The sequence below is a fragment of the Strigops habroptila genome, chromosome Z, assembly GCF_004027225.2.
Source record: "Strigops habroptila isolate Jane chromosome Z, bStrHab1.2.pri, whole genome shotgun sequence".
Taxonomy (NCBI): Eukaryota; Metazoa; Chordata; class Aves; order Psittaciformes; family Psittacidae; genus Strigops; species Strigops habroptila.
In genome coordinates, this window is record NC_044302.2 from 71,060,729 (window position 1) to 71,086,764 (window position 26,036).

The 26,036-nt window shown below is 39.4% G+C and overlaps 2 protein-coding genes across 51 annotated transcripts in view; one reads left to right on the forward strand and one right to left on the reverse strand.

Moving 5' to 3' along the window:
* Window positions 1-26,036, forward strand: part of PTPRD (protein tyrosine phosphatase receptor type D) — a 1,245,299-nt gene that overhangs the window by 873,435 nt on the left and 345,828 nt on the right. The gene's annotated exons all lie outside the window — the stretch shown is intronic.
* LOC115601039 lies at window positions 6,037-10,232 on the reverse strand. The gene is made up of 3 exons (XM_030470562.1): window positions 9,723-10,232; window positions 8,271-9,681; window positions 6,037-6,243 (listed from the first exon to the last, which is right to left on the reverse strand). Exons 1-3 carry the CDS (start codon window positions 10,230-10,232, stop codon window positions 6,164-6,166), a joined length of 2,001 nt encoding a protein of 666 aa, XP_030326422.1. The 3' UTR covers window positions 6,037-6,163.

Consider the following 26,036-nt stretch of genomic DNA (forward strand, 5'->3'; position numbering starts at 1 on the left):
GAAATGATAATTTATAAACATATCTCAATTACTACAGTTTGTTATATCCATGGTCTTGACATCACCTAGAGCTATTGGAGTAGGAAAAAGAGGCGTGTCCCCTTCTGCTGGAGGCATGTCTGTCTTTTTTCTGCTTAGTAACTCCAGAATAACGAGGCCAAGATATTTGTTAGGCTATGATGGACAGCATCCTGGTAGCACTGAACAAAGGGCCAACTGCAGTGGTGTTTACACGCCCTAGTAACTGAAATGAGGTTGATGAGCCAGTAAAACATCTGATGTCTGAAAGCATTGGACTGGTAGAAATATCTACAGACACTTTTTTTTTTTAGTTTCTTTCTGTTCATGAATGTTGTTCCAAATACACAAGAACACTCTTGACGTTCTTCCCATCCATTTTTTGAGAAATTATAATTGCTGAATGAAAAACATTTAAGTTGCAGTTTTATTTTTGCTGTAACTAAAATATTAATTTTCTCTCCATGATTGCTTCTTCCTGAATTCATACAGAAAATAATTTTCATAAATCTAGGGCTTTCCTGTGTCCAGAAAACAAGTATAAGACCACCCACTCCCTCTTTGTATTTAAAACTACTATGTAGCACAGAAAATGTCCTGACTGAAGGTACAGTTTGTCTTGTTCTTTTTCATAAACCTCTACAGAGAAGGGGTGCTCTGTGTGTATGGGGGGTGTGTGTGTGTGTGTAGAACGCAAGAAAATTTGTGTGATGGAAAGACATAATGATTTGTATCTTGGTAGCAAATTTTACTGTTTCAGATCATACTGATGGTACTCAGTATATTGTTGAATGTGCTGAGAGCATAATTACACGAAGACACTTCCATCATCACTGTCATCACTGAATTTTGCCACCTTGGGAGTCAGCATGCAAAGAAAAAAGATTACAGCATTCTTTCAAGCTGCAGAGTCTCTGCTCATGTGAGTCCACAAAACCAGCTGCTGCTCACTACAGAGTCTGCAGGGGCAAACTGTTATAAATGCCCTGAGATTTGGCATGTTATTTACAATGAATTACGCAAATCCTAGGATTTCTACATCCTTTATTATGTGAAAAGAGGGGTCAATCACACCAGTAATATTTGAATTAACATCCTTCTGCTCCCAAGACCATTGCTGCTCTTGGCAGGACACCTTATGCCTTCTGCAACTGTTCCTGAAGGCCTCCAATGTAACATTACATTTGTGACTTATTTCCTACTCAGAATCAGATAAGACTCACCCTTTTACTTCTTTTTATCTCAGAATCTTGAAAAAAACCCCAGCTTCCAAGTATTCACTGTATGTCATCTCCTTCTGAGATCAGTTTTACACCTTGCAGCACCAAAATGAACTGGATCTAGGCAGGGAGACATGGAACAACGTATAGCCAACCAAGCAGTTAGGTTCTGAATGTTGTTACCAAGAAGAAATATTCAGTGGGATACTCCATGTTTATAACTGCTCCCTCCTTCAGTGCCTCTAGTTTCTAAAGGACGTGTAGACAGTGTCAGTATATTGTACGGTATTTTGCTACAGCCTTCTTCTCAATGCGTTGAGCAAGAGCGTGCTGACCTGTCTGGGATCTCAAAAAAATGCAGCTTAGGTAATATTATCTCCTTCCCCTTTCCTCCATCACATATATAAGCAGACATGTCCATCTGGAACGAAAGGTGGAAGGATTTGGGAGATATGCTGATGAGAGAGGTGTTTGGGGGAAGAGAGAATGAAGTAAATCTGGAAAAAAAGAAATGGATGAAAGAGGAAATAAATGAAAAGGTAACCCAGGGTCTTGGAATAGAACAGAGGAGCTCGAATTTGGGAGAGATTTAAGGAGCAGAAGACATAGTCACTTGACAGAGAGAAAGGAAGCATTAGAACATGTAAGTAGTAGATGATTCTGGAAAGACGCTGTATATGGAGAATGAAAAGAGAATGATAGCTTCACTGGGAGGAAAGAAGCCTATTTGAGCATTATTGCAAAACAAAAAACAGTTCACAAAGACAAATCAAGAGGAAAGAAGTTGAAGTAAGTCCGGAGAAGGAACAGTCTCCATTTCTCTGTCTTCTATTTTTTTTTTCTTTTTAAATTATAACTGCATCCCAAATATGCAGAACCTACTTGAGATTAAAAACATTAATCATGTTGCTATCATTCCATAAACATTGGGGTTGAAATTTGTTACCCTGGTTGTGTCCTTTCTGCCTTCTCAGTGAAGGAAGTGAATGAGAAAATACCAGCAAATTCTTACTTGGTGGATTTGATTTCCACCAATTCACGCTTGTCCTGGCTTGGGCCTATATAAAAACTTATATACAGGTCATTGAACTACAGTGGCATCCTAAAAAGATGTCTGCTAAAGCTCATAATGAATGGGTTGTCATTTTTATAAAAGAACTTTGAAAAGGTTTCTTCCATTGTTGAAAAGAAAATCCTCTGATTGGAAAACTGTGACTAATATGTGATTTCCTTCACAGGGCTAATTTAATGTGGAAAAGTGCTTTTCAATATTGAAAAACAAAGGATTTGGCATTCAAGCTTGTTAATAATCTGGAGTCAATACAACAGATTTAAGCTTTCCATTCCTTTTTCATGAATAACTTCTTTGGCTAAAATCTAGATTTTTCTCATGGTCCTAATTTCTGTTTTAATCGAATTACAGAGGATGAAAATGATTAGAGAATGTTGTGCAGTGAGCAGATTTGTTTGGGTAATGTGGTTTTAACACCTCTCGTTCTGTCCAAAATATAGTGTCTTCCTTAAAAGGATGTGATACTGCATGGGTTATATACTATATTCTGTAACAGTAAATGTTGAGTGGACTTGCATTCAGTGATTAATGGATGGGATGGAGGGAAACAAACTGAAACAACGGAAAGGCAATATAAACAGAGTGGCTGTATTTTTTCAGTTTTGGTGAAATTTAGTAATCTATTTACACAGGACATTTACACAGTCAAGGTCATACTGTAGAAATGTTCATTCTAATATCATAATTCCTGGAATTTGCAATATTTTATATTTCACATTGAAAATAAGGTGAACGCAAAGCTCATGGAAAGTGCTGGGTTAATAGCACTCTGTACTAAAGCCTTCAGGAGTTTTTACTTAGGTTGACCTGTCAAATAAACTTGCACCTACGTCTGTAGCAACCATGTTTATAAATGAGAGAATAATTTGTTTTTCCATAAAGTCCTTGACTTGAACATAATTATCCAATACGACACCATTTTTGTAATGTGGACAGTTGCCCACTTAAAGCTGAGCTGAAACTGCTCCTAGCCATATACCAATAATCAAGTCACAAACACTTTTCCATATTTTTAATTAGTATGCACGTTCCCTGAGGCAGAGTTATGTTGGGGGGGGGGGGATTATTTTAATGGAATCTCTACAAATTGTTTGGATTTAACAGAAAAGGTTTAAACTTGGCCATCCTAAGACAGACTTAAATGCAAGACAGAAGAACATGACAGGGTCTACTCTAGTAGAATAAAAATTCTTCTGGTACTGTAGATATTTATCAATACTATTGTTGAAATATTTATAGGCCCACTGCACTAATGACTTTAAAATATTAACTACAAGTATCTGTAGGGAGAGAGAGATGCTGAGAACAATTTTCTTTTATATTTTTCTTTCCTCTTTTCCCATTCTATCTTGCAAGGTCTCATAATGCAGCACCTCTTCTATGCCAGTCCATATCTTGCCTCCCAGTGCTTGTCTATGTCTCTTGATTTACTAGAGGAAAGGAGGTAACATGAGAAGAATGGAGAAACACTCCCTTGTTCAGTTGACTGAGCACGTTACGCTGTAACACTCGTAGCTTCAAGAAGCAAAAGGTTCAAGGTTAGGAAATAAACTAAAAGTTGTCCTTCTCCTCCCTACACCCCCTGCTCAGCCCACAGAAAGTACAGCACTGCCCCGTATGACGTGATCTGAACCTCCTTGAGGTTTGGCAGGGGGGAACGAACATCCAGATTTACAAGGCTTCACTTGGACCAGTTGCTATTGGTTTGTGAGATCCTCTTGTTTTCTACAAAGAGTTTTTTGGAAACTTTTTCTATAAAAGAAGCTATGCAAACTAAACAGTGGTGTCTACATAGGAACTAGAAGTTGGTTTTCAAAAGAAAGATTTAACAAAATCTTTGAGTTCTGTGAATCAGTTATGGCATTATATCTTCTTGTTCCCAAGTTTAAAAATACATGAATTCAGTTACTTGCTGGCAGGACTTACATCAAGTAGTGTTATACAGACTGTGATCTCTGACCTATGGATGCAAAATGGTGCCTTTATTCTCCCTAGTGCATGTTTGAGCAATTGTGAAATAATCACATAGCAAGTAACACATGGTATCTCTTTCCATTTGATTGTTGTAAAAGGTGTGAACTAGCAAGCTGCCATTTGGCTATTGATATTACTTTATTTTCCTCTTCTCTTATTAGAAAGTATTCCTGACACTCTAGTCTTCACTTTCTCCATCCATCATTGAAATTTATGGATACCTTCTTCCCATGAAGGCTACATTTTGAAACCAGAAGAAAATGAAGAGCAAAAAAACCCCATCTACTGTACTATATTCAAATTGAAAGCAAATCTTGATACAGACGTCCTGCACCTGTGTATCTACATACATTATATACATATGCATGATTTCTTAAGAAAAATACCACCATATTGTGTTCCGTAGTCTCTATCTTCCTTCTAAATTGTTAGCAGAGTTCTCACAACATCTGGGATACTCCAAGAATTCTAAAAAAGACAAAACTGTCTATCTATGTACAAATTTTATTTACAGCTTTCTCTACATATGCTGCTGTTTACTTTCAGCTTGTGGCACACATTGTGGTGCACTCTGATAAAGCTGATCGTGCTCCATCATCTCCAAGTCCCAGCAGAATTTCATGTACTGTGTGATTAATTATTAGTTTTCTAGGCCTCTTGCTCTTTTTCATTAAAAACCCCACAAAACAACAAACAAATGCACAAAGAGCTAGTAAAGTAGTTCCTTGAGCAGAAGAAACAACCAAGACTAATTTTCTTTATATTTATGTGCTTCACCACCTGATTCTTCCACCTTCTCCCACCAGCTCTCTCGGGTCTGTAGCAGGATGCAGTGTGAATGGCTCAGTTGAATGGGCTGGGAAGAGTGTGTGGACCAGCCTGCTCATCTTTGTCTACCAAACCTCCATTTCCACAGAAGAAAAATTAGAATAGGGTTTGAGACCTGTAGGACACAAGACCTCAATCCTTCTCAGAAATGAGATTTAAAATGTGCTGGCACATACATAAGTTGTTTGGAATGCCAGGAGGATCACACAAGTGAATAAGGCCTCATCTCTTCAAGGCAGCAGAGAAAAAAAACCAAACATGGCAAAAATGATCATAAACCCCCTACACTTAAAATCACTTTCTTCTCTATACCTCTGGCTCTAACTACCAAAGTTTCATCACTCAAAATATTTATATGAATCACAAATATTTACAAGATAAGCACAAGTACTGAGACTATCTGCTGAGTTACTGTATCAGCATTTAAAAGGTGTGTACTCAAACTGTGTTAGCTGGATAAATTTTTACATATAGATAACACACGTTTACTTGTCTGGTAGTGTTTTATTATCTGTAGTGATAGGAGTTCAGAGTGTCTGTGGCTTATAAATGAGAATTTTCAAATATCAGTATGGAAACTTGGAACGTTTCTCATTATCATTTCATAAGCCAGTGCCTAACATATGCGTTAATGCAGTTTTGTGACAAATCATTTGTTAGATTTCAGGGAGAGGCAACTAGCAAGTAACCTTTCTTATCCCCTCTGCTCCTGCTCCCCTTCCTGATCTTGCTGTGTAGTAACCCAATGTCCATTGGTTCCACTTGTTACTGGAATGTTTTACCGTGCTAAAGAGCTTAGTGGGATACCATTTACCAGGGACACAAGCAATACTCCAACGCAGAACAGCCGAGAGGAAAATAATACTGTACACTATTAATAGAGTACTATTTAGTACAGGAAATTCATGAGACTGAGACATGAAGGAGTGTGTATTGTTGGTCCTTTACTTGAAGAGGTATGGCAAAAGTCAAAGTATGGTCACAGGCAGGTATTCAGAAGAACAGAAGGAAAGTTGACCCATTTCTCTTCCTCTGCTGCATCTTTCGAGTTTTAAACCTGCAAGCACATCCTGTGCTTCACATCAAACTTGCACTGCTGGTATGTAGCCTCAATGAAGACACGGAAAGCAGCTGCATGAGCAGGAAGGACAAGGTTTAAACAGTTAATTTTGAATGACAAGAGAAAGATGTGTTTTTATAACAACTGAGGGAATACACGACACTTAATTCCAAGTGACATAAAAGACCCTTCTTCCTTCTACCTTAAAAAAATAGAAGATTCGTATCTTGCAGACTTAGCTTAAATAAGATCTTAGAGCTTGTTCAGTGTTTTACAGGAAACATTTCAAGTTAATAAAATGTGTAAATGTATTTCCAATTCAGTGCTGTTCTAACCTGAGAGTAACATACTACTGCAATCTAGGCAAAAATAGAACATCAGTGTAGAATGCCGTGTTTGAAATTTTTACATATTTTGGAAAAAAAAATCCACTTTAATGAGTAGTGTGTAACAGATGAATTACGGCTCTTGATGTGCTATCTCCTCTTAACACGGAAGGAATATTAAAGGTGTATTACCAAACCATATATATATACATTTATGTATGAATATGTGTACACCACTATCTGAAGTATAAAATTTATGCTACTGATAATAAGCGATGAGATGCACTAGAGCAACAGTAAGTTTTAATGCACTAGAGCAATAGTGTTTTAATGCTGCTACATGAATTTCGGTTAATTTTTTTTTTTTTTTTTTTGCTTTAGCAAAACCCTGGAAATCTTATAGATATTAACGAAATCTGGTTTTAACACTAGCATAGAAAGAAACACAGTTATTCCTAGTGCGTACTATGATGCTGACTGAACGTAAGAGCTGCACAACCTGCTTATGATGCTAAGAAAAAGGAAAGCTAAACGTAGTCCCAAAACTCACATACACATTGTGATTCCACATGAAAAATATAAAATGCATGGGTTTATTGCTCAATTCTTCAATGTCACACAAGGATCGCAGCATGAAGAGCACTAAAACAGCTAAGCACACTGATAAAAACTGCTGGGACATAACATTAAAATCTTCTATACATATTTAGTATTGCCATTTCAAAGCAAATGCAGTCCTGCAGTCATTTGAGTTAAGGGGGCAAAGGTGAGGATTTAATTCTTGCTTTCTTTAACCATGTTTATTATGATAAAGTAGCGTATTGCCCAGCTTTTGATTTTTGTTTTACTTTGAAGCCACAGTTGCTTATTGAAAAGTTAGTCTTTTATTGGATAGTTCTTTTTGACAAGATAAAAAATAGTCATCCATGCAACACTTCATATATTTACCTTTTCACAGGAAGTAATTTTTACAAAGTCATTTGGTATTTTGAAAGATACTATTTGAAAATGTCTAGGGCTCCTTTAAGTCTAAGATTACTTAGGGGGCCATTTTTTGCAGTGGCAGCATCAAAAGGAAGATGGCAATTTATAGGACTTGAGAAGAACAAAGTTTATCTTCACTTCTGTCAGCCTTCACGTTGGCAGCACTGCCTTCCAAGGAAGAATAAAATATGATTATAGGATAGAGAATACCCAAATCCCTCTCCTCTGCTGAAAAAGTAGCAATGGTCTGCAATGGACTTTGCATGGACCACCATGACTGATTTCAGCTTGATCAGGTTGCAGCAGGTCAGTGCTCCACTCAGGACAGGAAGCACAAAGTTGGCCAACACTGCACCTTCAGCTTTGTACACGTGGAATCCAGTAAGTCAGCTTTCGTGGCACTGATATTAATGGGCTCCCATCACCATAATGACTGACTAGCATTTACTGTGTTTACCCTAATGCTTTACTCCCATTTTACACAGGAGGAAGTGTGGCATGGGGAACATAGCTTCTGAAGATGGTGAGAAGCCAATGGTGAGGTCTTCCAAAGCACTTTTCACCGAAATCCCATTGTTGTCACTTATACACTGCTCTTTCTTTGCAAAGGATTATAAAGGATGGGGTAAGAAAAGCTGGAACCTTTCTTTAGTCCCTCGGCACGCCACCGGTTGCACCGAGCAACATGCGGTGTAACTCAGCACGAAATCTGACAATTCTTCAGGACAAAAATTAGGGACTTGCCATAGACAGGCATGACTGCAGACACACAGCTTTGTAACTCCCACCTCGGGCTGGCGTATCTCTGGGTGCGAACCGGGACAAGGAGCGTTTGGACCTCGCCGTGCAGGGAAGTTTGTTCGTAGGGGGTGACAGGGAGCAAAGGGGCAGTGTCCGCTTATGCTCCCTCTCCCCGGGTCGGTGTGGCTGCGGCCTCACAGCGGGAGGCGCCCCGACAGGCCGGCACGGTGTGACGTCACCGCCCCCTCCCCCCACCGCCCGGCCGCGCGCCGGGGTGCGCGTGCGGTGCCTCTTGAGCTGTGCGTGGCTCCCTCCCGCGCCGGCCCGCCCAGGGTCACCTCCCCCCCACCCCCCACCCCACACACCCCGGACTGAGCGCGGCAACATGCTTTCCCCACCACTTGGGGCCATGCGGCTCCTGTGATCCTCGCAGCGTAAGAGGATTAAAAGAAAGCCAACCAAACCAAACAACAGCCAACAGCCCCAAACCCCAGTACAGCAAACCCGCAGAACGAGCGAGCGCCGTCTCCAGCCGGCACTGAACCCGCGGCGTCCCCGTCCCCTGCTGGAGAAACGGGGCGGGGTGCGGGGAGAGTTGATCGTGTTTTCGGCTCCCTGAGTCGGTTTCTCGTGATTTTCCCCTGCCTTCCCCGTCCCCCCCCGTCGTGTCCTCTTGCCTCGCTTTTGTTTGCACTGCACTTTTTCTGGCGGAGAGGGTGGGAGTGGAGAGGGAGCCCGGGTGGGCGACCTCACTGCTATTTGTAGCGAAAGAATCGGCTGAACGAGGCGAAGGAAGAAAAGGAGAGGAAAAAAAAAAAAAAGGGCGAAGGGGGGAGGAAGAAAGAGAGAGAGGGAGGAGGAGGAGGAGGAGGAGAAGGAGGAGGAGGGGAAAGAGAGCAGCAGCTCGGGAACAGAGAGCGCGCCCGGGAGCAGCAGCAGCAGCAGCCGGCGCCGCCGCAGGAAGGAGAAGAAGAGCAGAGCGGAACAGAGCAGAGCCGAGCGGAGGAGAGGTGGCGCTGGCAGGAGGAGGCAGGCGGGGAGCTGGCTCTTCTGGATGCTGGATTTTCGGACTCTCGTTGACTCTCTCCCGCTCCCCGGCGCCGGACTGTGAGAGAGAAGCACCAGAGCCAGGCAGCAGCAGCGGGGGGCTCCGCTCGTAGCTGCTGTTGTTGCTGCTGCTGCGGGGCTTGGATTAAATCGGCCGCTCCGGAGACGAGCAGGATCAGCGGGAGGAGGTGGCGGGCGGGCGGGCAGGCGGCGGCTGCGGCTGCTGCTGCTGCTGCTGAGACCGGGGGAGCAGCATGACCAGGTAACTGCCCCGCTCCTGACCCATTTTCCCCCCACGCCGCCGCTCCGTCTTTGCCGCCTCTTTCGGAGCGTTTGCGCGTGTGAGCGCGCATAAAGATGTGTGTGTGAGCGCGCGCGGGTGCATGTGTGTGCGCGTGCGTGTGTGCAGCCCTGCTTACACGTGCCTCACGCACAGCTCTCCCGCCGGGTGCCCCGAGGCTGCCCCCCGGGCGCTGCCCGCCGCCCCCCTCGCCGCTCCGCCGGGTCTGAGCCCGGCCACGGGGCCCCTGCTCGGGGAGCTGCGGTGCGAGGACGGGGGATGGGGCAGGGCGAGGGCGAGTGATGGATCGGAGCCGACGTTTCCACTGAATGCCGCTGTGCACGGGCGTGGAGGGGGGGCTACACGAGTCACACGCCGGCTGTTTGGCGAGCGAATTATCGATACTAATTATTTCGCCTATTCTAGCGGGTGGGGAGAAGGGGGGAAGACAGCAGGCGTGAGAGGCGAGGCACCGGCCGCTGGAGACGGGGTGAGGGGGCGAACGGCCGGTAGGGACCCCCGGCGCCGGTCCGAGGAGGGCTCCCTCTTCCTCGTCCTCTCCGCTCTCTCCTTCTCCTCCTCTCTCGCTGGAGCGGGGAGGCACGGAGATGCGAAGCTTTTCACAGGTTAGGCTTTTAATTTCTTTATTTACTTTCCCGCAACGACTTGAAAGGAAGCACATCGGGCTGAAAACTCAGTTTTCCGAGCGCTTACAAAGGGCTCTCGAATTTTTTCAGCAAACTTAGCAGCTCCCTGTGCGCCGTCTGCCCCTGCGAGTAGACACTCCTCAGAGCTGCAACCGGGCTCTCCCAGGCCGGCAAATAAAACAGTTTTCTCCCAACGAATTCCGTATTTTGCCGGTTTTTTACCCCCTCGGTCCCCGACAGAACTGTATTATTTCCCTTTTAAGCGATTACTACTCACCCTTGCATGTATGGCTTTTGAATGCCTGTGCCTCCTTGTTACTTCTCCAGACTGCTGTCATGCGTATCTTACTCTCTTACTTGGCCTTTGTACAGTTACTGCCTCGTGGAAGGACGGCAGCTTCTTTACCATATTCTCAGTTTCGACAAACATAGAAGGGTCAGTTTATTTAGGCAGAATAGTTAGGGTTTTCTGTGTTCCTTCACTTGTCGCCTGAGACAGTGTTGCGTTGGGAATGAGTCTGTAGATGCTGATTTGCTTTGGAGTTTCCTGTTTGCGGACAAGAGTGTTTCTGGGTGAAGCCTGTATTCCCTTAAATTTAGGATTAATGTGGGAAGTTAGGATAGTCTTCTCCTTTCAGAGAATCAGCCTTGCAGAGATCGCTTCCAGCATACCTCCTGTTCAGGCACAGGCAACTTCTGTAATATCCGGACATTTATTGGGAATTTTGATGCACAGATGGTAAATGTGTATGTATCTTATTTTTCCTTCCTCTGGTATCTGCTGGTGGTTTGTAATCTTACAATGGTCAGTACTTTCTTTTCTTGCTGTAAAAGTAGATAGTAAATGACATCATTTTCTCCTGGGCTGGGAGCATGCAAAGCTCCTACAATTCTTGTTACTGAATGGAGCAATTCTGAAGAAAAAAAGAAGATTCTCCCCTCCTAAATGCAATCATGTGTACTTGTATCTTACTTTTGATGGCAATTTTTTGATAGGTTCTTTAATTTGCATCTCATGACATCTGCTATTACTTCTTTTTTAATCTGTGAAATTGGCAAACTGGTCAGTTTAATAAATTCAGCTGTCAAATTTTGCCCAGTCAAAATTACTAAAAGCTGTAAATGTACTGGCATGGGATTTTTAAGGAGGGGAGTATTACATAGAAAGGAAGAAGGATTTAAAGAGAGACTTTTTACAGGAGTAGCTTTCCAATTTTAGTTTTGTCACTTCTAGTAATATGGTGGAGTATATTTAGTTTTCTCTCAATGCAGAAATGATGTACAGCTTTCCGCTATCCACTTAAAGCATTGAAAGCTTTGCCTAAGTTGAAGTTTTCTACTCGAAGAAGGAACTAACAAATTCATTATGGTTTGTGTGTGCTGTGGCAAGCTGTCAGGAATGGTGTGTGGAAAGGAAGGCGCTATCAATATTTCTAGATTTCAGGAATAGGTCTTAGGACCTGCTTTAGACCCATCAATCATACTGCTTTTGAAATGAGCGCTAAAGAATAATATGAATTAAGCGTTCTGCTGTGATGGTTATGTAACTCAAACAGCAGCACTGTCAACGAACTCAAACAGTGATAGTAAATTGGTGCTTCATCTTAGGAGAGGGATTGCAAGAACAGACTTGGGGGTATGTGCAGGAGCGAAGTAACTGGTGATCTAAGTCTAGTCAGTGCTTCACCTTTCATTTGTAAAACTGCCCTTCATTCCTGTGTTAGAATAATGCAGGGACCAAAACTACACAAGCTGAAGGGTAGGAATCCCCCTTCATCTGCTGCTGTGTGTGCGGGGACACTAGGGGCCTGTATAAACTGCTCTCATACAGCAAATACCAGTACACGGCATATGCTCACTCTTTCACAAGACATTTTTTACACAGGTGCCTAGGGTCAAAAGCAAAGTTGCCGCTTATTTATTCCTTACTTGTAAATGAGACTGCAGTTACTTAGGAGATGCATGCAAGTTGTGTATTATTTAGGATTTTTTTACCCTACTCCATCTATTCCCCCCAGTTTTGTGGTGTCCAACACAGCTCTTTCGTCCCTGCTCTCTTGACTGCTATGGCAGTTAGGAATGAACACCGACCTGGGAGGTGCAGATTTTGGGCGAAGTCAGATTTGAATGTCACATTCTGTATTTTCTGTAAACTGAGAAAATCAGATTTGTTGCCTGTGTGTTTCTTCTATTACATTAGTAATGGTACTGTTCCATGCCAGTATAGGGTTAAAAGATAAACTAAACAGGATTACTTCAAGGCAGGAACTGACATAGATTGGTGGTGTATTTAAACTAGCTTTGTAAGTGTTATGTAAGTTTGAAAGTATGGCAGCTCCAAGGCTTTGGCTGGAGTGTAGTCAGCATTTATGGGACTTGGGCTGAAGATGCATTACGCATTTTTGAGTATCAGTTTCAGAATTTAAAATTCACGAGGCGTAGCATTCTTGATAGACGTTAAGCAATAAGGTCAAGTATACTTACACTGCTCCATTGTTGATTTTCAGTTTTTAAAACTGACAAGGCAGACAATTTGTAAAAGAGTACAGCTGAAATATTTGCATATTGGATTTCCTTAAAAATGAACTTCTGTTACTAAGCTGTTTGAAGATTCTCACTGAAAAGGATTTTCAAGCTGAATCACAGTGAGGTCATATAATCAAAATGCAGTTTCTCTATGCTATGTTAATTCTTCAATAAGCTGTCTTTAAAATAGCGGAGTTTTATATGTCGTGGGGTGTTGGGCCAGTTACAGCAAGAGGTTTTTTGGCATATTACCGACAACAGTTGTGCAAATATTGACTGAGTTTATTTTTCTGAAATGTGTATTTACGTCCTTAGGTACAGTCATGATGAAATGTAATGAAATTCATTTTAGAGGTCTTCTCAGATGATAAACATCTATTCAAAACTCTAAGTCTTACCGAGTGTCTGTAAACCACAGTGGTGTGTCTGAAATGCAGAGGATAGGCGTTTCATATGCACTTTGGATATCAAGGAGAGTAATGCAGTACAGGTCTACAAATCATTGTGTTTCATTTCTGTGTAAGACCACGGTGATTTCTAACCTTTTGTTCTTCAACAAGTTGAGAAAGGTATAGATGTTTGTTAAGTTCAGTGTTAGAGTCACAAAGTGCTGTTTATTGTAACAGGACCTTGATTATATTGTAATTCTATTTAAAAACAGTTGGCATAGCACAGTCAGCATATAGTATTTTTATGAAAACTCTGAATTTCACATATTTTGCAAGTTGTTTATTTACTTAATCATTGTTTTCATTGGAAAAGGCCTTAAATTAATGAATGTACGCTGGCAACTTGGCAGCCTAGAGCAAGAATCCGTGTTTAAGATTACTCATTCATATACTATCAGTGATTTACCAAGCAGGAGCAGAGGGGAAGCGTTATTTCTCCTGGTGATCTACTACGATGAAAGCCGCAGTATAACTGGAGAAATCTGTTGGTGTAGAGAAACATTGCATGAGAGTGCTTTGCCTGTAAATTCCTTTCCAACAACCTTCACTTCACTTATTTAAGCCTCTGTGCGTTGATAGAACCATATGTCTACTATTGTACAATTTTAACTTACATTTCGTAAGCTCGGATGGCTTTTGGTTGGCAATTGATAATATTTAATAAAACATTGCATGTTTGTGTCTTACTATAGCGAGTAGATAGCTAAAGTGCAGGGAAAATAGATAAAATTGCAAATGGTTTGTTTGCAAAAAATAAGGTTAAATTGAATAAATCATTACATTAATACTGAAAGCATTGCTTTTTAAAAACAATGCTATTATTATTGAGGTTCTTTCCATTCATAAAAGTGGCAGTTCACACTAAATACTCTGTTTATTAGCTTATTTTTAACTACATAAGCAAGTATACATAGTCCTTCCTTCTCTAGGATAAAAAGACTTACAGCTTTAAGTCTCTTATGCTTACATGCCTTGACAGCCTTCTCCATAAGCTTAGTAGCACAATAATAATATAATAATAATAATAATAATAAAAGATGTTTAATCTCGCAGTTAAGTTCCAAAACAGGTGAAGATGTTTGCAAAATCAATTCCCCCGTTTGTACTTGTGTGTCTGATGCTTGCTGGAGATGCTGTGTGTTCTTTCACATACAAAGACTGCAGAAGACTTCCTCCTCAGCCAGTTGAAAATGATGGAATTTTAGTTGCTTTGATTTATTATACCAGGTGACATGCTCTAATATACTACCATGCCTTGTGCTGTGCTTCTTCATACTTAAGCATGGTGATTTTTTTTGAGTTTTGCAGTAATCTTTCAATTATTGGAGTCGCTTCACTGGTACACAAATGAATTTGTGTTTTGCAGACAATCAAAATAGATATCCTGGTTAGTGCCAGCCAAACTGCTCACATATTGCTATAGTTAGATAATATATACTTTTTCCCCAAGCCATGTATTAAATGTGGTATATGGAGTACTGCAAGCAAGTGTATTCCTCTTTCTTTTACAGTTTTTAGTGTCTGAAAAATTAGGTGTCTGTAAGTCGGAGTTCAGTAAGTGGAGTGTAAAATCGGACTTTTTAGATCACAGAATTGTCCAATTCTCATGAAGACTATAGTCAGTGCCAGCCTGATTGAAACAAGTGTGGCTTAGGTCTTAAATTTGCAAATAGGTGTACATTTTTCTTGCAAATCTGCTGAATTCCATTTTGATTTCAGTGTTTCACCTTGGCTTTTTTTCACTGGTTTTACCCCAAAATCTGGCTTTTTGTTACTTGCTTTGACTCACTGAGAGGAAATTCAGATGCATTCTAGTAACAATGTTGTAGGCTTTCTGACCTTTAGGAAATAATTGTTTGCTAAGTTTGAAATCAGTAATTCTGCTTGCTTTGCAGTAGTAATTGAATTAAAAAATTGTTACCTGCGTTTTAGAGCTGTCTGTAGGCAGTATTCTTTTATAAAGCTTTCCCAAAGAAAGCTGAAATTTGTGTACAGGGAATAAAGAGCCTGCCACTTCCACTATCTTCTCCTCTCCCTCTCCCCCTCCCTCTCCCTCTTCTCTCCCTCTCCTCTCCTCTCCTCTCCTCTCCTCTCCTCTCCTCTCCTCTCCTCTCCTCTCCTCTCCTCTCCTCTCCTCTCCTCTCCTCTCCTCTCCTCTCCTCTCCTCTCCTCTCCTCTCCTCTCCTCTCCTCTCCTCTCCTCTCCTCTCCTCTCCTCTCCTCTCCTCTCCTCTCCTCTCCTCTCCTCTCCTCTCCTCTCCTCTCCTCTCCTCTCCTCTCCTCTCCTCTCCTCTCCTCTCCTCTCCTCTCCTCTCCTCTCCTCTCCTCTCCTCTCCTCTCCTCTCCTCTCCTCTCCTCTCCTCTCCTCTCCTCTCCTCTCCTCTCCTCTCCTCTCCTCTCCTCTCCTCTCCTCTCCTCTCCTCTCCTCTCCTCTCCTCTCCTCTCCTCTCCTCTCCTCTCCTCTCCTCTCCTCTCCTCTCCTCCTCTCCTCTCCTCTCCTCTCCTCTCCCCTCCCCTCCCCTCCCCTCCCCTCCTCTCCTCTCCTCTCCTCTCCTCGCTTCTTGCTTCTCCTCTCTTCTCGCTTCTCCTCTCTTCTCGCTTCTCCTCTCTTCTCGCTTCTCCTCTCTTCTCTCTGCTCTTCTTCACCTCTTATGCTACGTTTTATTAAAATCCTCTTTACAGGTGTACTGTGTATTAATACTTGCAGGAATTTGACTATCTTTTATTATTAAGCAAACAGCTATATTTTGCATGTAAGAAAATAAAGAAGAAAGGTCTCTGGTTATTTGATAAGAATTTTGTCTACCTATGTGTAGACAAAAGTCATTAATTTGGTGTGAAGTACATGCAATGGGAGATTCCTAAAACACTGATCAGGAAGTAGGACAGGAAGTTTTGTTTATGTATGTTTGTTTGGGATGATAGTGTATCTTAGAAAGCTGCTTAACTGTTGCTCGGTGCAGCTGTCCTTCCCTCAAAGATTAGGTTTCAGGAGCAATGATGGATGTTGAATGCCTGTAGCCAGTTGTGGGGTTTGCTCTGGGGTCAGTAGTACTGATGGAGGATAGAAATTTACAGCCTTATGTCTCTATGCCAAAGTAACCAGTAACATTTCTCGAGGGAAAAAACCCCAAACAACTAGTTACGTTCAATGCTGAGTTTGTATTGGGGGAGAGTTTGGAAAGCTATTCGTAGTAGTGAAAAAGAGTGAATTTCACAAATAGCAGATTTGTGAATAATAAGGACAAATTTAGTAATGATTATGCCCTTTTGTTTCACAGAAAGAACAGAAATAACTATAAAAAATAAATACAATGGTGTGACTTTATTTAGAACTTCTTACATACTATTTTAAAGTATGTTAACAAATTTGGAATTTACACTGTTGATGTGTTACTTCGATTGTTTCAGACATACTTAAAGTTTTTAACAGCTTACTGAACACGAACATACTCTCCTTTTTCACTTAAAAATAGAGTGTGGTTTTTTTCATGGAAAAAAATACATGTTAAGCTTAACCAGGGGAGTGCTGATATTCACCATTGGTAAAAGTGTAGATATTCATCAGGTAGAAAGGGTAAATGGTAGTTAGTGTTACCTTGTGAGGTTTGGGTGTCACAGTATGTATCGCTGATAAATGTGGATAGTTTGGATTGCTCTGACCTGTGGTTTCAGAAGTGTTTAAGATCAGACTTTCAGACTATATTTATGGACTGCCTACCTTCCCTGACCTTGAAGTTTCTTCCTGATATATGGTGATATACTTAACTTTTAGAAAGTGAATCTTGCTAGAGAAAGGTGCACAACAAAACACGCTGTTTTATTGTTAAGTCTGCAAACTTTTTTTGAGTTGTTTGCATTAATTTGTACATTAATGGTATAGGTGGGTTTTTCTGTCAAGCCTTCGAAGAGCTGTCCTAACAGGGTTAAAGCACTCAGTGGTCGGTGAGAAAGATTTGCTTTGACAGCAGCATTGTTTGGATCAGATCCATAGTGCCATTGTGTCTTTGCTTAAATAATAGCAGTTTTAAGCTCGGGCAATCCTAGCAGTGGTTAAATTCAAATACAGAGAAGAAAGCTTAATAAAGCACCTGATGAATTGATTTAGAGTATCTCATAAATTAGGGAGTAAGAAGCATTTTAGTAGAGAAATACGTATCCAGCAAGAATCACTTCAGAGCAGTTTTGCATCAAGGAAATGGCATTTTGCCAAACACCTATGTATTCTACTTAATCGCGGTGTGCCATCAACTTTATTTGGAAAACTCTTTGCTTAAGTAATAAATAGTCACTATTTACCAATTAATTTTGCTATAAAAAACCAGATGGATTCCATGATTAGGGTTTTTTATTGTTTTTATTTTTAACCTGCTTCATGAAGAATGGAGTTTTGCAAATTATCTTTAAGTGTATCAGTGACCTGTTCTTGATTAACAGAATTTTCCAAGCAGTGAAATTGTTTTGCTTACCTTATTTGATGATGTGGATATTTTTGGATATTATTTTTGCTTGACACAAGAAGCCTTGAATTTCTCTGTTGTACATGGCATGTGGAAGTATAACATTTACTTAAAGAAATATTTGTCTTATTTGATATTAATAATACTCTAATGCTTTTTTTTTTTCTTTTTTGTTAAAGAGAAGTGGATAATCAGTGTATTTTTTTATTGTCACAAAGTCAAATACGTAGAATCTACACCTGTTTCCCATTTAACGTTTTCAAAAGATGCCTTAAGTGGTCACTTGAAGTTTCAGCATACTGGTTACATGCAAATTTTAAATATATTGAGGGCAGCAGATAATGAGGAGAGCATTGTACTTTCTGGCGATAACAGGTGGCAGTGAATGCCTGCAGGAGGAATCATACCACGAAGAATCCTAGCATTTTGGGGGTTTAATTTTGCATGATTACAGTGACTGGGAAAAAGAGTGTTAAGATTGCAGCAGTAGTATCTCAGGTAGCTTGGAAATTTCTAGACAGTTTTGGGCTGAACAGAGTAAATACTCTTGTGTATCTAAAAAGGAAATGTTTATTCTCCAGCCATTTGGCTGTGCTTGATGGAACAGATAGGTGTCCTTCTAGTCAATGTAATCCCTAAGAGGACACTAGCACTGTCTCCCTGGCTGATTTATTCATAGGATTGCTTTATTAATCTAGTGGACAAGGGTAATCTTATTCCAAAGGTATTAGAAAGCATGAAAATAACTACAGGACATCTCAGAGATGTGGATTTCTCTATCTTCGAGCAATTCTAATTTACAGTATCAGTCAGTCTTTCTACGTTTTAGTGGGGAGTACATAACCTGTGAAAGGTGCAGTGGCCTTGGTACTGTTGTTTCACCTTTGTTGATCTCTGCAGTAGTCCAGGTTACAGAGAGACATTAATAAAAACATGAAAAATAGATTGTTACCTGTAGAAGAAAAGGGTGATGGGATTTTTCTACCACAATGATGAATGAGTTGCTAGAAATGCTTATATAGTAACCAGTGCTTAACAGATGTATTCTCTTAATAATTAAGCTCTTAAACTGTGTTATTGGTAGGCAAGATATATTTTCAACTTTCTGTCATCATTGTTGCAAAGAGGTGAAGAGCTTGCCATTTTGATGCAAAATTTTTGCTTTCCTGAGTTAACTTCATATTGCAGATGCCAGTCAGAAAATCAGGCAGAGATGTTTTCTGCAGCTTGTACCTGTTTGCTGAGATAATGGTATTAATATATATAAAGAACACTTCAGAACAATGGAGAGCTTTGGGGTGGGAGGAAATCTGAATTCGCCCACTTGAAAGAGCGAAGAGTAAAATTCTACAACCTCACAAATTTTCCACTAAAGCAAAACTGCCACAGGATTAGTGCCAATTTGGCTATAGTGACTGGGATGCCCCTTCTCTGCCTCTTCTTTTTCCAAGTTGTTCTCCATCCTGATTTGGCACTGCTGGGAACATTTCAGTTGAAGATCCTCTGTATGAAAAATGTCAGTGAGTAAATCAAGAAGGGTGTGTTCCTGAAAAAATACTGATGCCTACTTCATTCCAGCTCTTTCATATGTACATCACTCTGTCTTGAATGAGTCCTTAGGTGTCCTTTAAAGGTGACTTTCTGTAGCAGTTTTTGCTTTTCGTTGTTAGGTCATATCTGATGTTGTGAACTCTCAAAATGGCTTTCTAAGCTGTCCTTATTTCAGAGTGCCACTCTAGCTACAAAGCAGTCTTTTCAATATAGACTTCTCTGTTCATTGGTGTGTTTAAGACACCATGTATATACTTGCTACCTTTGCTGAGGTGTTTGAATGTCTCTGGGCTATCTATTTTAAAAAAAGTTCTGTGCTTTCTTTTATGTCTTGGGTAGAATACAACGTTTTCTTCTGGTTCTCTGTGAAATCCTTGCTTTCTCAACCACCCCATTTTTCACATCAGGAGGCTCTGCACATGGAAAGAAGGAACACAGTAAGAGAAGCAGACCTGCTTAACAGTTTTTTCCTAGCTTGGTTTGTCTGGAGAGCTGCGTGAGTGCAACAACAGATACATACATCTCTCTGGTGCCATTCTGGTGCTTTGGCTCTAGATGCAGGACTAGCATCTAGAGCAGATACAGATTTAACTCCAGTCAGAGATACAGTTGTGTTACTGGATTTCTGGTGTTGCCTAGAGTTGCATGTATTTAATAATACAGTAGCTGTTGAGGGGAGGTAGGAGTGTACGGTTCCACTGTCAGGAATGAAGTCATAGAAGCTGAGAGTTTGTATTTTTCTGAGAGCGCAGGTAACCTCACACCCTCGACATAGATGTATTTTTGTGGTTTAGGTTGCCCTTTGTAGTGGTTTGAAGCTGCTACTGAAGTTGTGTAGCTAGTCTGAATCTAATGCGGAGTCTGAAGCTTCTTTCAGAATTAGGTTTTTGGCCATTTGGAGATGGCTTTCACTACTTGCATGTTTTCAGAGTCCTGATCTTACAAAGACCAGTTTTCAGAAATTCCTCTCACTGAGACTTACACTTCAAAATGTTTTACAGATCTTGTCAATGTTTTTACTGTTTTCTGTTTTCAAATAGTTCAAATATTTGGCAGATTAATATTTTGATTTATCATTTCTTTGTTACCTGATAAACTGTTCTCTTTTCTTTGCCTTCAAACTTGCTGAAAGGAAAAACATATTTACATTTTCTTGTCTTTAATTTTTCTCTATGTTTTGCTATAATGCTGTTGATTTTTCTATTTTTCTTAATGGCATGTAGATTTGGAGAAAGACAGGAGGTCCATCTCATGTAATTCTTCCCTTGAGGATCGTAAAATCATAGAATCAACTAGGCTGGAAAGAAGATGCCAGAATACTCCTTAGAAAACCCAGAGCCTTCCTCTAGAGGACTGGGAAAATATCTTTTGTTCAGCAATTCCCTTTCAGATATTGACTATGAAAACAGTAAGGCAACTTTCTGATGTTTCTTAACCAATAGTATAGGTGAAGCTTATCCTCACCAGTCTTGTGGCTTCCCTTTATCTGAACATTGGATGACATGGGTATTTTACTAACTGTAGGCATGCCTACATTGAAAGTTACAGCTGTGTGAGAGGGTTTAGTATATGACTGGTAATCAAATAACTGATAATTGAACTAGCATCAGTGGGATGAGTTCATGTTTGATTGCTTAGATGACAATCAGGAATTACTTCATACTCTCAGATGGGCAGAACCTTAGTTCTCAAGTGGAATAAATAATGCTAAATCAGTCAATTTTAGGTAGCTCTATGGTTCTTTATTGGGTGTCTATATATGGGACTGATGGTATATGTAGTATATTCTTTTGCATTGATAGTTTTTACTTAACCTATCAAAATAGTTTTAGAGCTGCATTTTTAGGATGACTTAGAGGTATAAAGGAATTGTACACTTGTGCATCACAAATACGCTGCGCAGATGGAGATTACAGAGATTTGCAGAATGACAAAAAGTAGTCCAGTCAGCTGTACTTCATAAAAATCCCCTTACTGTTTGTGCCGTTATGTGTAAGAGAATCCTTGTAGGCATCTTCTACAGTTTACAGTCTAGAATTTAGTCCCTGGTTTGTGTCATCTCCTAGACGAGCATGAATAATATGGGAAAAAAAATCATCTGATTATAAACCACTCCAATTTTCACTCTTCCCTCTTATCCTTTACTGATTATCTGGGAATCTAAGGATAACTTTGAAGAAAAAAGTTCTTTGTAGACACATAGTTAAAAATAGCTGTAGGTGCTGAGAGTCATGTAACCAGATCCCTCTGAAATGACTTTAAAAGTACAGAACCTTCATGGCTGCTGCTAGTGTTAAATACACTGACCGAGAGAGGAAATATAACTGGATTTTTTTTTTAAGCGTTAGGAAGAGATTTTTCTGTTGTAGATTAATGAAGGACTATTTTTAAATGAGATTCATTGTGGAAGGACAATCCTTGTGTGTAAGCACTCCTTGGTAATAAGAACTCTGTGCTGCATATGGTTCACTTTATTCACGTGCATACTCTGACAGTATCAAATGGATTTAATCACACATCACATTAGCAGGAGCTGGTTCTTTGTCCTGCCTTTCTATATAATAAAAGTGTGTAGTAAAAGTATGAAAACATGTATGTGAAAATGTAAGCACAGACAGAGAGGATAAAGAAGAAGGATTCAGTTAGGACATAATTCAGTAGAGAAGTTAGGCTCATCCATTATCATAACCATTTATTTGGGTAACTTCACAACTATGTAACATCATTGAAATCCGTAAGAGTATATGTGGATTTAAAAATAAGCACGTGTGTAGTTTAAAAATAAGTATGCACCCAAAAGTCACATTCTTTATTTGAATGCTTAACTCCGTGGAGGGGAAGGAAGTAAAAAAAGCTGATTTCTGCTTTACTTCGTTTTTTGCTTTTTTCTTCAAAATGCTCAAATCGATATTATTAACACAACTGATGAGATGGAATAGTTTACTGCTTTCCTTGGTTTATGGAAAGAGTAAAAGTAATCTTCTATTACTTCTGTTTGATATTGTTTGTTTTTGTTTTCAGTTTGCATACAGAGCAAGCAAGGCATCTCCAAACTACTGAAATATGAAATAGATACAGGCTGTATTTCCATTTGTGTGCATTATGGAACACTGTCATTTGACTACAGGAAAAAAATATTAACAAATAAGAGATCCTTAACAAGATGCAATCTGTTCTATAAGCATGATAACTTCAGTTCACGAACACTTTTTTTACTCTAATGTGATGCAGGAACACTACTATAGGCATCGGTCTGTCAGGAGATTCTGTCTTTAGCCAAACCACAATGCAGGGCTGAAATGCTGAACTTGGTCAAGCTAAGACATTCTTCTCAGTAATTCATACTCTGTAATATTTAAAGTGAAGATCTGTTTCAGTATTTATCAATATATGAACTGAGACCAGTGCAAAGAAGTGCAAAGATTCAGAGGTATGATGCACGCTAACAATTTTTTTTTTGCATTTTTTTTTTGCATCTGTTTTAATCAGTTTTTGTGTTTGCATTCTTTTTAAGATAAGTAGAACAAAGCACTGTGTTGTTAAATGTGAAACTCTTAAAGACTTATGAGGGAAATATGAAAGTTTTAAAGAGAGAGTAATCTTATTGCTGGTAGTGATTCCTCTTGTTGAGGAATTGCAGAACAGAAATTCAAATGTGTTGTGTGGAGGATGAAGAGATTGGTAAAAAACAGTTCCTAATCTGGTAACTGAAAAAAATTAGGAGAAATGATTTATGTATTAGAGGATAATTTTTCTTTGGTTTTTTTTGGTGGGCTTTGTTGTTTTATATTCTTTTACAGTTTGTGACTTGGGGTTGTTCACAATCATGTTGAATTGGTGATGGAGAAATAATTTAGGCAAAATATTTCAGCAAGTTCTGTTTGTACTTCAAAAAGAATTTTGCAGATTGGAAACAGTGAACAAGTTGGTATTTAGTGTAATTCTGTGGAACTGAATGTGGTTAGTAGTTGGAATTTCTTTATAAATTATGATGTATAAGTAATTTACTTTCTGTGGATTTGTATGCGATCTTGTTATGTATCAGTGCCATGCTCTTTGTTTAAAAAGGGCTGCATGTGCATTGTTCTTTAGCTTTAGTGTTAACCTTCTCTTAGAGATGCCAGCCTTTTCCCTCAAAAAGCTTTTATTGCTGTTATGAGGCTGCTCTTCTGTGTTCTCTTTTTTTTCTTTAACTTGATTCCTGTTCATACATTTTTATTAAAGTAGATGAGCTCAAGACCAAAAGAAGTCCTGTTGCATTCTTGGGAAAAGATCTAGGAGTATGAAGGTGTGTTTTCTCTTGGTAGTTAGAAGAGTCATTTTAAATCAGTATAACACTTAGATTTGCTGACGTGGACTGATGTGTATAGCATAGGCTTGCTTTGGTTTTAAAATAGAATTTTGTTGAATTACATGAACCACTTGGGGGTTAAATCGTTCAGTTTCCTCTTTGTCCCTTTACTTCAATGCATTCAATCACTTACATAGTTCTGTAGTATTCAGTGCACAGAAACATTCTGGTACAGAGCAATCAGATGACTTTTTGTACATGTGATGAAACCTAATATTAATAAATCACAGATAGGGTGATATGATCATATGAGTCAAATAAAAGTAGAGCCATGAGAGTATTTTTTGGAATTGTAACACTGAGCCCCAGATTTCTCCTGCTATGTAAGAGTAAAGCCTGTCTTGGAATTAACATTTTTGCCTTATTTTATAAGGCAGAGAACCAGTTGCACATAGAATCTTTTTTTTTTTTTTTTAAATATTAGATTTTTTTAAAGCAATAGCTTTTGTAGCTAATCTGTGTGAATATTTTCTACCAGTAGTATAACTGAAGTCACCATTTTGTTATCCTTTTGGTACGTGTGGTTGTAGGACATGTGATTAACCCTGGAAGAAAGTACTAAATGGAAATCCTAATCATGGATAGCCTTCAATTTTGCTTAAAAAGTAAAATTAAAATTGAAACATAAAGTTAGTCTTGAAGGCCTAATTCTGTGGTTTGTTGACATCAGAGGGAATTAGTATACAGTAGTATACAAAACATTACATTTGAAACAGTATGGAGTCTTTATGGTTTTCTGATTTGATCATAAACTTCAGCAAGAACAGCCTTCTATGAATATGTAGTGCAAATGTGTGTTAATTTTCCATTTTAGCCTTTAGATTTTACAGGCTACTATTCCTAGAAATATTTTACTATCACTCATGATCAGCTTTCTTTTAATCTTGTACTTCATAGCGTATTTTATGAGTAATTTTCACACTGTTGATTGTTATTTGTGTAAAAAACCATGATAGTTTCAGCTGCCATTGGCCTTGTGTTTGACATCTTTTTTGTTGTTCTGCTTTTATGACTATAAAAATAGGCTGTTCCCTGCAGTCAGATTTTGGCAAGGTCTAGAAGGATTTTTCTCAAAGCAGTTCTGTGTTCAGGTAAATTAAAGTCACTCTAAGAGCTTTGGGGATTACTGGATCAATGCACATCGTTTTACATAACATTTTCATTGCTGGATACTGAAATATATTTAGGAGTTGTCTTACAAGGTACCAGCAGGACTTCGTTAAGTATGCGTATGTTTGCTTTTTAATTTTTATTCCCTAACTACTGTTTGTATTCAGTGCACATTATAGCTCTCCAAAGACCAAAAATGCTTTTTGTTATTGCCTTTTATCTGTCATGCTGTTTGAATGATTTTACTGGACACTAGTAAAGTAGGAAATTGATACAAGTAAATTATAACTTGGATATATTTCTGCTGTCAGAAAAGCACTAAAGGAAAAACAGAATATGGCTTCTATAAAATGTGGTTATTTAGAAAGCAATTTTTGCCAAATTAGTATATGTGAATTGTACTTTCTGTGTAACTTTCTCTGTAGGATTGAAATGTTTACAACTGCAATTCACTCATAAAAATAATGTAGAATTGAGCCACATAGATTCATATTTTTAAATTGATAAATATTTTTCCCCAGGAATTGAAAAGCATCATGATTACTGCAAAACAGATGGGTTTATTTTATTTCTTTTTAGTCCTGAGGTCTCATGCATACATACACATGCACACACAGACAAATGTGCACACACATAAATCAGGAGAATTTCATAGTGGCTTGGGAGATTGCATGCATTGAATTTTATTGCCGTTTCTAAACCAAGAAACTTTTGATATTTTGAGGTGGTTTTTTTTTTTTTAATTTTTTTTTTTTAATTAATGTGATTTAGAGAATACTGACATTTCTTGAAGTACTTTTCAAATGCATCCCCATCTGGAATTACAAGGTTCTGCTGTAGGTTACCGATTATTCTGCTTTTGTCACCATTATGAGATGAACAATATTTTTTGTTATTGTTCTTATTGCTTCCTTCCTTCCTTCCCGGCTTTCCTCACAGGTGTTAATACCAGCAGTGTAGCTGGTCTTTATTCTGCTAGCCTTAGGTCTCATTGGCACAGTCTGTTGGTAATGGTGAGTGTGATCTTGTGTAAGAGGAGACATGACAATGGAAGCGTTTGGCTGGTGATACTGTAACTCTTTGTGTGCATACAGGCTCATGGATGAAATACCCATTGCATTACGCATGAGCTAGATTCACAGTTTCTATGTAGGTACCTACAATCAAGTAGTTTAAAAGATATGACTTCTGTATTTAGATAGTCTAACCAAATTAATTTTAGGCACTCCATCTACACAGGGTAAGAAATTTGTCAGTTCTTTTCCTGCAATGAGGCAGTTGAGCCTGAGTCCCAAAATTTCTTAACATGAATTAGTTTGGGGAAGTTTTGTGGAAAAACATACTGGTTTTTATCTTTAGTTTCTTTAGTGATCCGCTATTACTGTAGGGGATA

Coding starts and splice junctions, on each gene's coding strand:
- LOC115601039 (XM_030470562.1), bottom strand. CDS start 10,232: ATGTGCTTCCTTTCAAGTCGTTGCGGGAAAGTAAATAAAGAAATTAAA. Junction 9,682..9,722: donor GCCCGGGGGGCAGCCTCGGG/GCACCCGGCGGG, acceptor ACGTGTAAGCAG/GGCTGCACACACGCACGCGC. Junction 6,244..8,270: donor CAGAGATACGCCAGCCCGAG/GTGGGAGTTACA, acceptor CTGCTCATGCAG/CTGCTTTCCGTGTCTTCATT.